We start from the raw sequence: 13,293 nt of genomic DNA, 5'->3' as shown, positions 1-13,293 counted from the left end.
GAATCAATTCAAGATATAGATGATTCCCTAAGACTGATCTTAACCAAGCAAAGTCCAGCCTTTGCATTTACCATTGCAATACAACAGTGAAAATGTGTAAAGGTAACAAGTGAAATGTGCACAAAGGTGCACATTATAAATACAAAGTCAAATTGCAGATATATTAAAATACCCTCTCTCTGAATATTGAGATTGTCCCAGACTCTGTATTAGGGTTAAAAAATATAAAAGACCTTGATTATGATCTTACTTAACATCTTGTATTTATTGGGTTGCATTTCAGAAATGTATAAACACTCAGTTTAATTCACTGTATACAGATGTAAGTACTCTGTGCCTCTATAAGTTTAAGTTTAATAAAGAGTTTAATAAAGAAAACACTCAAATAGAAGAATGTTGTGAATATACACTGACTAGTGTATAATTACATCTTCAAACAAATTGAAGAATTCTCATAAATTTAATTAATTAATTAGAAATACATATCAGCGGGTATCTATTAGTGGAAGCAGCCATGTTGCCGTACCATCTTAAATACAGTGGCTAAGCTGGACCAACATGACAAGATGCTAACGCTAATAGTGTTTTATGTAAATGGCGACTATATATGCAGCACGCCTTATAAGTTACATTTAAATTAAATGTTACATTAAATTAAATGTATGACAGATTTTTTTTAGGTGACTCTGGGGTAAAAAATATAAAATACCACAAAATCTTTAACAGACAAATGTCTGTTTTTTATTCCTAATTTATTTACTAAGTGATGATTTTATTCAAATATGTTAAAATATATTGTAAACAATATATTATATGTAATAATTTACAAGTGCAATATATACAAACAACTGTAGAAACAGACTGCCTGGGTACAGCTGTTGTGAAGAAATGGAAAGCAGCTTGCCATGATCCTTATGAAGTACAGTCTAAATTTAACGTTTTTGATCACTCTTGGTTGACTAAAACACGTTATGTCTGTTCTCAGTCATCAAGGTCATTGTAGTCTAAGGAGCTTGGAAAGAAAAGCGTCCGGACTTCTTTCAGTTGTTTGAAGACGCAACTTAAAGTCCAGATGCTTTTCTTTCCAAGCTCCTTAGATCTGACTAAAACACGTTTGTCCTAGAGCAGCCACCATAGCTGGGATTATGCATTTTAATTGGGAGGCATAAAAACCTATTTTCTTACACCTTTTCTTCTTTTCTAACAAATAGAATAAGAAATAAAATAGAACAATAGAACTTTATTGTCCTTACACATATACAATGAAATTATGGATGCTCCACGCCAACTGTGCAGGAGTAAAATATAATTAGGTAGACAGTTAGATAGTCAGGGTGACTATTTACTGCACCCTAATACAAAGAAATCAGTTGCCTGCAATCTACCGAGATCTAACTGTGAGATTTTACACACTGTACCTTTAAAGCTTTATTTTAATTCATATCACTGGTTAAAATAATTAATTTTGAATAGAAGGCATACATTTTTATTACCTTGGCTCTTCGTGTTTGTTTATTTTTTATTGTTATAATATATGCATATTAATAGCATAAACATCCTCCAGTTTAAGGCCACCCCATGCAAATACGGGTGGGGTTATTTAGCATAGCTATATTTAGATCTTAAGTGAGTACATTGCTATCCAAGTGTGGTCCTCATGAGCACACCCAGTAGAGCTCAGACAAAGACAAAGCACTGCACCCTAATGCTGATGTTCAGGATTAGTGATCCCCACAGAAGTGCAACTTGAAGAAAATCTCTTTCATCACAGCATTTTTCCTCCAGTCTACAGCAGAGAATTGCCAGCAGACAAAAAAATCACTAATCTAACCCATTTAAGGTCCTCCTTTGAAACTTCTTCAGAAAAGCATGACCCATAATGCGAGTCTGGTTAATTAGTTGAGTCACAGGGGAAAGGTGGAGTCTGAGAGATACAAAGGAAATGGAAGAAGAGAGAAAGGGAAAGAAAAGAAAGGTGGAGAAAATAGAACATGTGAAATAAACAGACTGAAAAGGTAGGAGGTAGACAAGTCAAGAAGGACATGAAGGAGATAAGTGGTAAAAGGAGGATGGAGGAGACATGAGGAAATGACAGACAAAAGAGGGCAAAGGGGTTAAAGGAGAAGAAGGGGCAGAGGAGCAAAGGAAGTAAAGAAACAAGAGAGAAGGTAAAGGAAAGGAAGGGAGAAGGGAAACAAGGATATAAAAACAGGAAGAGAGAGGGTGGAGTTAGTTTTTTGATGCTGCTGAAGAAAGAGTTGGGACAGGAATAAAAACATTTTGTTTTTCTTCAGCTTGCATAAGCGCACAAAGATACTGCAGACCCTGTTAAAGTATATTTTATATCCATTCACAGAAATGTGACCAACATTTGTCAGCCAGCAATCCAGCAATGATCAATCACAGCATAGCACAACACCACACACACACACACAAAGGTGAAAGTGAATTGATCTTTGTCTTCCAATCCAGGACTTAGGCATCTAAGTAGCTCCACATATTATCTGATGCATCTGAATAACACACAAGTGCAACACACCCAAGTATGTGCCTGGACAGAGCACACACAAGGAAGCACACAATGTGCACTTGTTAGCTGTAAAAGCATCAGAATATTAGCAGGAATCTGCTGGCAATGGGGCAATGTGACTGTATTGGATATTTGCTTGGTTGCATACAACGCTGGGTGCTGAATGCGCAGTGCATATGTGAAAACACATTTTCTACAGTGCACTAACAGTATTGAAAGTCACAGTTGTCTATAGTGCCCTAAATAATTCAGTGGTATGGACAATACCAAGTTCACTTAGTCACTAATGGGATACTAAGTTAACACAACTTATTCTGAAGACAGTACAAATGCATCCTGTCTCTTAATTGTCTGCAAATTGTGGATTTTTTTGGGGCATCCCACACTTGGCAGAGTAGTGTTTCATAATAGTAAAACTTGCAAGCTCCTCTGTTTGGGGTCAGCACGACATGGTTTGCTAAAAAAGGGCTTTCATTGATTTCCTTTAACCCATTGAAGAAATGTGGACTAACCCACCAATGATGACAGTCGAGAGTTTTCCTACATTTTCTGCCACTTCCAAAGAAAATAGTAAAAGATTCTAGACTGTAGATTTGCTAAATGAATTTCAAAAAATATCTTGTATAGCAAGAAGGTCTTGAGTTCAATTTCATCATCAGGCCGGGGTTTTTCTGTGTGGAGTTTGCATGTTCTCCCCGTGTTTGCGTGGGTTCCCTCCGGGTACTCCGGCTTGCCCATAGGTGTGAATGTGAGCATGAATGGTTGTCTGTTTCCATGTGTTAGCCCTGCGACAGACTGGCGACCTGTCCAGGGTGTACCCCGCCTCTTGCCCTATGACAGCTGGAATAGGCTCCAGCTCCTGCAACCCTGAAAAGGATAAGTGGAAGCAAATGGATGGATGGATGGATATCATGCAAGGACCATACATCCACAATGGAGAACTGACAAAGTGACTGTCACCACAAGATTATCCACTGCTGAGGTAAATCGAATCAAATCCACTGCAGATCTGCGATTTACAACTTATTTAACTTTTACAATTTGTAACAGTTTAAAGTTGAACAAATGAGAGTAAAATGAAGAATCCTGACTATGTGGATTGGCATGCTGTCTGCAGAGGTCATGCTGGCCTCCTAAGGGGGAAAAAGTCAGTCAGAGTGTCTCTGACGCATAAAAAATAAGGTGTTGTCAAAGAGTCTCGGAGCTGTAAGTACAAACACAGACTAGTTGTTGTTTTTTTCACCCCAGGATACCTCCCTGTACCTCCCTGTGGATAACAGAAAGATAAAAATCACAGTTTTGCATGGCTTACATAAATTATCAGGGACACAGGGACAATGGTCTCACAAGAAATATGACAATATGTAAATGGGCAAAGGACTTCTAAGCTGCTTCATACAGCATGAGGGCCACCCGCATCCTCACAGAGTAGAATTAACTTCTGCAGTCCCGAGAAAAAGCTTCTGCTATATGAAAGCTCGCAGGTGAGAGAATAGCCATGAAGTAAAAATGTATTACTTTAACATGTCAGTCCACTAGCAGCTGCAGTACAAGGACTCTGTAGTCCTCTTAGGAGTGTGTTGCATTTAGCTATGAAGAGAGCTGCTACCAGAATCAACTTGCTATTTAAATGTGCCAGTAATTTGGTCTAACCGCCATACCACACTTTTCACAAAATACCAAGAGCCATCAGGTCAGTTGGTTTATAGTGATTCTAGTTAAGTGCGCAGCGTACAGTGTCATCAAACAATACACGGATTATCATTTAGACTCACCAGCTACAACCTTAGCTTCCTTACAGTTCATCCTATGTGAGTATAAAGAACCACACAGACACTTTCCTTACAGTATTGGTTCAACAAACCTCACTGCTGCAGTAATTTAAAAATTCAATTTTAAAAATCCCATGGATGCTTTAACACAGCTTGTAACATAACTCTGTCTATTGTAGTATACTGTTCCCTCTAAAATGATTGTATGACCTCGATAGCCAGTGTCATACACTCTGTTCATACTGGAAGATTCAATTAATGGAAGCTCCAGGCTACAGATTGTAGCTCTGAGTATGAATAAGTGGATACTGTAAATCTTTGCAAGGGTGCTAGTTTCCTTTCAAATAAAAAGTCATTTTACGGTTGCAGCTGTATATAGCAGCTCTCTTCTACTACAGACTTCTGGGTTCATTAGTGATTCTAAATTGCCTATAAGTGTGATTGTGAGTGTGAATGGTTGTCTGTCTCTCTGTGTTAGTCCGCCATCAGACTGGTGACCTGTCAGTGGTGTTCCCTCTCGCCCTATGGTAACTGGAATAGACTCCAGCATCTAATATAATACAATATAATACATTTCATAGAACAATTTTAAGTATTTATCCAAAGTAAAAAATCTCCTCCCTTAGAGATAGGGTGAGAAGTGAGCCAACTAGAAGGGGCTCAGAGTAGAGCCACTGCTCCTCCACATTGAAAGGAGCCAGAGATGGTTCAGGCATCTGACAAGGATGCCTCCTGGTCAACTCCTGGATGAGGTGTTCTGGGCCCCGGAGCAGATCCAGGACACGCTGGAGAGATTATATCTCTTGGTTGGCCTGGGAACGCCTTGGTGTCCACCCGGACAACTGGAAGAGGTGGCTGGGGAGAAAGACTGGGCTTTCCTGCTTAGGCTGCTGCCCCTGCGACCCGGCCCCGGATAAGCGGAAGAAGATGGATGAATAGATAAATAGATAAAAAAGGCCAGGGCTAACTTGGCTAGCTATCTGATCAAGTTTGCATTTGGTCCAAATCTATCTGTGTTCACTCCATTTCACTTTTCACCTTGAAACTAAATAAAGTTGTGGAATTGTTCCCACTGAAAACAAAGTACAAGAGTAATTTTTACAGATGTAATATTTGCGCTTCGATCCGAAAAACTGAACTAGATGTCTGTAGAGTCACACAGAATAAACAACCAGCCATTCCTGCCTTCATCAAAGGCCCACGTAAAACAGCAGGCTGCAGAGAAATGCCACAAGCTAACACCACACTGCAAGTTTAATCACTGCTCTGAAGCCCCAGGTCAGGGGTTTAGCACCAAGGAGTTCAGCCAGTATTTATCCCAGTAAGAAGCGCTATGGTGTCTCTCTAGATCAGCAACACAGTTGTTGGGTCAACTGCTTTTTCATCCAGCACTGCTGGGTCACCATTGTAGCAGCAAGAGCATGACCACAAGCGATCTTTCCCAAAACACATAAAAGGCTACTGCAGATTTGTTACAGTTACATTTTGTTACAGATGTATACAGAATTGTATAAAGCTGCTTCAGTATCACTTGAAAAGCTCAGAGCCATTACTTATGTTGTTAGTAACATCTGTAATCTTTGTACAGATGTGAAAAGGGTCTGAGACATGTTTGTGGACTACAGCTTTGATCATGATTTACAATCCACCATGAGCTGTTCTAAATACTGCTCAGTGGTCCCTCTTTACTGTTCTCTGCAATGGCAACAGTTTTTGTGAGGAAGTGAACTTTCTGATTATTTAACAATACTAATTTGGTGATTATAAAAAAAATTAGATTCAATAATAATTATTTAATTATTATTATTGCGATCTATCACAGTAACTAAATCAGTTACTGACCTATACTGACTCATATCCCAGATGAAACAAATTGTCTCTATTTATATAAACACATATGCATGCTTGTGTATAATCTCCACATATTAAAACACTTTCTTCTTCTCCACTTGCAGAGGAAAAAACTTACTGAAAGAAAAAACGATATCCCCATTCTTGACACACAAACAATAAACTGCACACACACACACCCTGGAGGCACATGCCTCAGAGGGCAGAAAGCACAAAACAATGCTGCACCTCCTGTCTTGTGAGACACATTATTTAACTGCACAGAAGAAGGCGGAAGCAACGTTTCTGCAAAACTGTGACTAATGCCAAAAATTATAATTACACATGAATGTTTGCTCATTAGCTCGTACTCATAGTTTCCTGCGCCTTAGCTGGTGCCAATGTTGTTTTTCAGTGGTATGAAGATTTTGAAATATTCTGCAATGATGCACAGCGTTAGGTGTGCAACAGCATCAGTTTGCATGAGTTTGTAGAGATTAAAAAATTAAATAAAACATGTAAATAAACTGAAACAAAGTGTTATCCATGTTGCCACTCCCACATAATTTGGTCATAGACACAATGGTAACCTCTCTGTTACAAGCAGGGCTGCAGACAGACACACAGCTCCTCAACTCATTAACAGCTCAAGTAGTTAATGTTCATGTACACCAAACATGCCTTTAGGAGGAGTTTCATAGGTCAGGTTTCAACAACCTGGCCTGTGCACACATTAATGTTAGCCACTTAACTATTAGTAATTACCCGACAGTCACCTGTTACCCATGTGTTACCATGAGAGTGTGGAGAGCTAATCTGAGCAAAGAATAGAGCAAATCTGGAGCAGAGCAGCCAAATCAGATGGGTGAAGCTGAAGAGCTGAGCTGCAAAGAGCAGAAGACTGAAGTGGAGCAATATGAACTGTGGATGAGGGATATTCTGCAGGCAGATGTGGATAAATGATGAACTGTTTTTCATTGTTGTAGCCAACTTTATCCAAAAGTTCCTGGTAGTGTTTCCACAATGCTCTTCTTCTACAATTATGAAATTATTTAGAAATATATATATATATATATATATATATATATATATATATATATATATATATATATATATATATATATATATATATATATATATATATATATATATATATATTGTTCTAAATGTTTAAAATTTATAATAAAATATTTTTTTTAAATTGTAAAACCACTAAACTTGAACTGAAATGCTGAATTTTGTTAAACCTAACTTATAGTTGGGGAAATATATTGGAAACAGACCCAAAGCAAAACTCTTACTAAAACAAAAACAATTTAATATTTTTCTAAAAGATTTTTAGTTTATCAAGTCTTGGAAAAAAATCCTGCTATTTAAAGGGAAAAGCAGCTAGCTCTGTAGGCTAAATGTAGCTTAGCAGCCTAGCTTACAGAGCGCAGCCCAGTGTAGCACAAACATCAGACTAACAAGGATCTAACTGTGAAACAAAAAATAGGTTAATTCATGAAATACAGAACGATCTCACTTAATTCCGCTATAACTAAAGTTAAAGTGCCAGAAAGCTTTACTGATTTGGTTTTCTAATTTGTCAAGGGTGGTACTGAAAAGACACTTGGTTTAGAGCCTGTGTAGACTGTGGTCATAGTTAGGGTCACTAAAATCAGTGAAAATTCAGCCTAGAAGCAATTTCCACTAGCCATAATGTGTTTTGATAGGACTATTTTCATAAACTTGTTTTAGGTTCTGAACATTTGGCCTTGAGGATATCATTAAGAGGTCAGCAAGTTCATACTAGAAACTGTAAGAAACAGTATTGATTAGACCTCTCTTCATGTGACCTGCGGCGTAATCTGAGCTGGAATTAACAGGCAAATTCACCGATGTTCCATCCCTCTTTGTCACTGATTCCACTGTGATTAGGGGGATCAGTGCTGTCAATGTGTTCCAGCTTAGGAAATACCTTGATTACAAGGCCTGGAAATAACCTAATCTACTGTAACTCTGAACCTACCTCCTTCATGCATCTACTATTGCACTTGTATTTTTATGGAACTGAAAGAACGCAGACTGATCTGAAAACTAAAGACTTTCTGTCAGGGTATATTCATCATCTCTAAGAGGTTTATTTAAACTTGGTCATATCCCGAGCTCAAGAATCTTCATAGTGTCAAATTCAAGTGTTACTAGTAGGGCTGGGCTATATCGTACCGTTCACGGTAATACCGGTGTAAGAGAATGAAATATGGCGATAGAATATGGGTAAAATGTGCATGCGCAGTGCCTTTGTTTACATACGCACATGGCGGCGATGGAGAATGAGAAGAGCGAAAGTGGATCGTTAAATGAAACGGATGAACCACAATTGGTTTGTAAAAATGCTGCAACTTCAGTGGTGTGGAACTGGTTTGGCTTTTATCCGTCAGATACACAACAAAGCACTATTTTTGGTAGAGCATGCTAGCGGGCCGTCGTTATTACCGTGTTTTTTGGAAAATACGGCACACTTAAAATCAATCCTTTGATTTTTCTGAAAATTGACAGTGCCCCTTATAATCCCTCGTGCCTTATGTATGAATTCTGGTTGTGTTTACTGACCTCGAAACGATTTTATGTACACGGCGCTCGAAAATCTGTCAAATGTTTCAGTACGACTTTGCTAAGCTACGAACCCGCACCGCTTGATGGATTGTCGGAGCATTACGGCTACCGTAGGCAGGAGCCTCGCGGAGTGATACGTACTGTGCTTCAACATAATATTACCGTATTGTGTGTGTATAACCTCTTTTTAGGTTTTGTGGATATTATACATGGTCATGCTGAGGATATGTTGGCCAATTTCCACTGGAAATGCCTTTTGGTTAAACTGTCAGCAAGGAATTTGCATTTGCACTGTTAAATTTTTATATAACTTTAATGCACATAAAAAAAGCTGCTTGTTTAAGTGAAAATACATTGATGTTGGTTTTTTTGTTTTTTTGCACTAATAAAGTTGAGGAGTATTTTGTCTAGTGTCAATTATATCGTCAGTTATATCGTTATCGCAAATTTTCAAATGTAAATCGTGATAAATATTTTTGGTCATATCGCCCTGCTCTAGTTACTAGACAACCGCACTGTGGATCTCTTTCCTTGGTTCTTTATTTTTTCTTAAGAACATTATCTGAATTGAGGCTGGAACTTCATCTATGAACAGTCCCATTGGGTCACACTGGTTCTGGAAGGACAGTGTGGTTTGAGATAAAGAATGAATCAGGTTTGTCTTCTTTCACTGTTTGGTCAAATGTGACCAGTACCTCAGGATAAATGAGTCAAAAATGCTAAACATACATATGTAATTAACACATTAAAGCTGGATTATGAGCTTACAGCTGAAGGACATTTAAATATGTTGCCTATTGAGATCTGCTATTTGGCAGCTGCAATCCCACACACACACAAGAAGCAAGAAAACTAGAGAACTATTCCTGAAAATTAGTTAAAGAAGAATAAATGTGGTCATACCGAGACTTGTACAAACCCTGGTTTTGCCTTCTGTACTGTATTTCCAATGATATTTGCACATGGCTCAAGAAATTGTTGCACTTATCACTTATTTTCCCAGAAAAATATGAAGAAATGAGGATTGGCTTGAGACTTTTGCACAGTAATGTAGGACTATGGCAGGGCCAGATAGTAGACTTGGAATTCTTAACATTATTTTGCACTGAGATTAAGATCAGGGGAAAAGTCAGAACAGGAGAGTAACGGGATTGTGATCTAGAAAATATCAAAAATCAACTTAATCCAGTGAAAGGAAAATATCTCAAAACATAACTTTCGTTTTCCAATAACATGCTCAATCATCAAAACAAGCTGCCAGTGCTGCTCCAAGCTTCCTTGTTTCCAGAAACACCCTCTGTAAAGATTAATGAACACATCTCTTTGAAATAGACTTTTTTGGCTAGCTAAACACACTGAAATACAACAGCACCTCTTCAACAGATAAAGCTGTTTATCAGAAGCATACTGATCCTGTGTGTGTAGACCAGCTGTCAGCATGGTTAGGTAGAGATCTGAATCCCTAATCACATATTTTACCAACATTCTTCATCAGCTAAAAAGTTACATTTATCAAAATGCATCACACAGAAAGGTGACAAAGTCGCAGAGTAATGCCATCTCAGGGTTGTCTCTTTCTCCATCAGATTATAATGGTGTGCACACTGCAGCACTCTCATTAATGCCTCCAACAGCCCTCATTGAAGCTGAGGACAGTCCATTTTCCTGTCTTGAAGAACCCAATCTCTTTCCCAACTAATACTCACATTTCTACTTGTTTTGAATTGGACAGCCTCAGATTCCAAGTTTTAAAATCTGACATCAGGAAACAGAAATGGCAGGGAAACATGTATGCATCATCAAACATGCATAATACTAGAGTCTCAAAATAATAATTATTTATACTGGCCCTTGGTGCAGCTCCTCATTTCATCAAGAGTCATAAAGTGAGTAATTTTAGCTCCTTTCTCTTAAAGGCCAGTCTCCCTCCCTCTTTCCTCTGATTGTCTTTGCCCCCACAAACAGTGTTTGAACAACAGCTGGGTGGGACTGCTGTGCTTACAGCCTTTCACTCACATAATTAAAATCCAAAAGTAGAAAAAAAATGTTGTAGTCTGAATCCTAAGTGTTTACTCATTTCTTCAAACAATTTTAACATGAGTACACATCTGTAATGATACTAACTCACTGGCCACTTTGTGAGGTACAGCTGTTTAGCTACTCATTATAGCACACACATGGCAGACAGTTCATATGATCACAATGACCTGCTGAGGTTCATTACAAGCATCAGAATGAAGGAAAGGTGCTTTGAAGTAACGTTAAACGTGTCATGGTTGTTGGTGCCAGATGGGCTGGTCTCAGTATTTTAGGAACTGCTGATCTACTGGGGTTTCCCTTAACAACCAGGGTTTACGGAGAATGGTCCAAAAAAGTGAAAATAGCCTGTGAGCGACCTCGGCCATAGGTCAGAGGACAGCTTTGAGCTGATAGGAGGGCTACAGTCATTAAAATAACCACTCGTTGCAGCCGTGTAACCACAAGAGCATCTCTGAATGCAACACAAATTATGAACCAGATATGCTGCAGCAGCACAGGCGTTACTCCTGCAAGCTAGCAACAGGAAACTACAGTTCACACAGCCTCACAAACTTCAGCAAAAGAGGAAAAAAACATTTGGATGAGAGGGTCAGGATGGAGCCGTCCTGCTGGCATCAGTGGCTCATGCTGTGGAGGCTGAGCTGAGTTTGAACACCACTGCCTACCTGAGCATTGTTGATGACCTTGTCCATCCCTTTATGAGACTGCCTACTCATCTTCTGTGTGTTATTTGTGAGCTATAACACATCCATTTGTAATTTACCCTTAAGCAAATTTATGTCTTCACAACATTTTATTTACTGCCACACCTCATGCTGAGGAGCTTTCTCGCATTAGGAACTTATTATTGTGGAACTTGTGTTGCAAGTTTAGCTCTAGGATTTATTTGCACAAGCAAACCAGAATGGCACTTAACTGCCTAGTTGACACTACACACGATCAAATAACGATCAACCTTTTTGTGCCACAGCTGGCAGCACCTCACCAGAAGTCAGGCCTGCTGTAGACACACAGGCATACAGTCATTGCAGAGCCACATGATGAAAAGAGCCACCAAAGCCACTGTGGGTGTAGCTGCAACCTAATTAACCCACATAATATCATTTCTCAAAGGGATTAAAGCTGAAGCTTTGTCTAAACTTCAGATTCTAGTCTTTAATGTAGAATCTGTTACCTAGGTGCGTTCTGGTGCCCCTTTTGCAGCAAAGACAGGGAATGAACTATTTTTATGTTCTAACCGATTATAAATACACTTTAACCATATATTCCACACCTGATCACATAATAACAAACAAAAACAAAAAAGCACCATTACCTGAGACAAAGAAGAAAAGACACAGTATTGATCAGCTAACTGGATTTTATGATGATCCTTTTAAACGATATTATAGAAGATATTATTGGACTGTTTCTATTAATACTAAAACATTTGCGTTTGTGTAGTTAAAAAACCGCAGTGTTTAATGTAAAATAGTCTAATCGGTCTTACCCGTGCTGCTCATGGTGCCAGTCAGATATATTCTCCAGTCAGATGATGCACAGTAAACAAGTCACTATCCACATTAACAGTACATGGATGATGCCAGCAGCCGCAAAGCGCGCAAGCTTCAGTGGCAGCCAGCCGAATGAATGACAGAGAGATGTTTACACGGGAAAGTGCAGCAGAGAGTCCGGCTGTGCCTGGCTGCTGACGCCGCACAGATCTCCACAAACAGCTGCACCGTGAGGACAATGTCCTGCACACACTGCAGAACTGCGCTGCCTCTCCGTACAGCAGACGGTGCAGGTTGGGTGTGGGCGCACGGTGCAGAAACGCTAGTGTCAATCTCGAAAGAAGAAGGGATTGAGCAGTGTCCGGTGCGTCATTTCAAAATAAATGTCAGTTTGAACGCTGACGGTTAAGTAGCGTATCTGTGCTCTATGTTATAAAATGTAGCAGAAATGCGACCTTTATATCTGGGCTACTGGGAATCCCAAAGCTACTTTTTACTCTCTGTTTGTGCGAATTTGATCTGAAAAATATAATAAATATATGGACTATATGTATAACAAATAAATACTGGCAAATGTTTTTGTTGGAACTTGTTATTCTGTTTAGATTTTAGGGGTAAGCGTCTCGGGAGAGTTTTTCCATCACTCAAATAAAAGAAAACATTTGGAGATGATCGATTCCTTCTTATTTCACTAAAATGTATTTTACTTTGAAGACATAAACTACATGCTTCCTGTTTGGATTTAGGCAACACCGTGTTGTCTCTTGAAGCTTCAGCATCCAGCCGGCAGTTCCAGAGCAGTCATCGGGCTGACAGCGCCACTGCGCTCATGGCTCGGGATTTATGGGAATTGTATTTTTCTTAATGAAAACCCGCCGTGTAAGGAACAGTATCCAGTGGTGGACTACATTCCTCCTGGTATAAAGAAACCTCATTGTAAAAGTCGTCTTTGTTTTTGAATACTTATTTCACAAAAATTTATTCTAATTTGAAATAAATCTATTGCTAAATATGCAGGTAAGGAAAGGCT

At 38.9% G+C, this 13,293-nt stretch overlaps 1 protein-coding gene across 1 annotated transcript in view; it reads right to left on the bottom strand.

Annotated features, from left to right (window-relative positions):
* Positions 1-12,584, bottom strand: part of ablim2 (actin binding LIM protein family, member 2) — a 91,126-nt gene extending 78,542 nt beyond the window's left edge. The window contains exon 1 of the mRNA XM_087837770.1: positions 12,260-12,584. Within this exon, the coding sequence (XP_087693896.1) occupies positions 12,260-12,272 (13 nt within the window). The 5' untranslated portion in view covers positions 12,273-12,584. The remainder of the gene's footprint in view (positions 1-12,259) is intronic.
* Positions 12,585-13,293: the final 709 nt, after the last annotated feature.

The sequence above is a fragment of the Neolamprologus brichardi genome, chromosome 3 (assembly GCF_056152115.1).
Source record: "Neolamprologus brichardi isolate AB-2024 chromosome 3, ASM5615211v1, whole genome shotgun sequence".
Classification (NCBI taxonomy): Eukaryota; Metazoa; Chordata; class Actinopteri; order Cichliformes; family Cichlidae; genus Neolamprologus; species Neolamprologus brichardi.
Note: the sequence above shows the minus strand (reverse complement) of the source record. Positions and strands in the feature narration are given on the sequence as shown.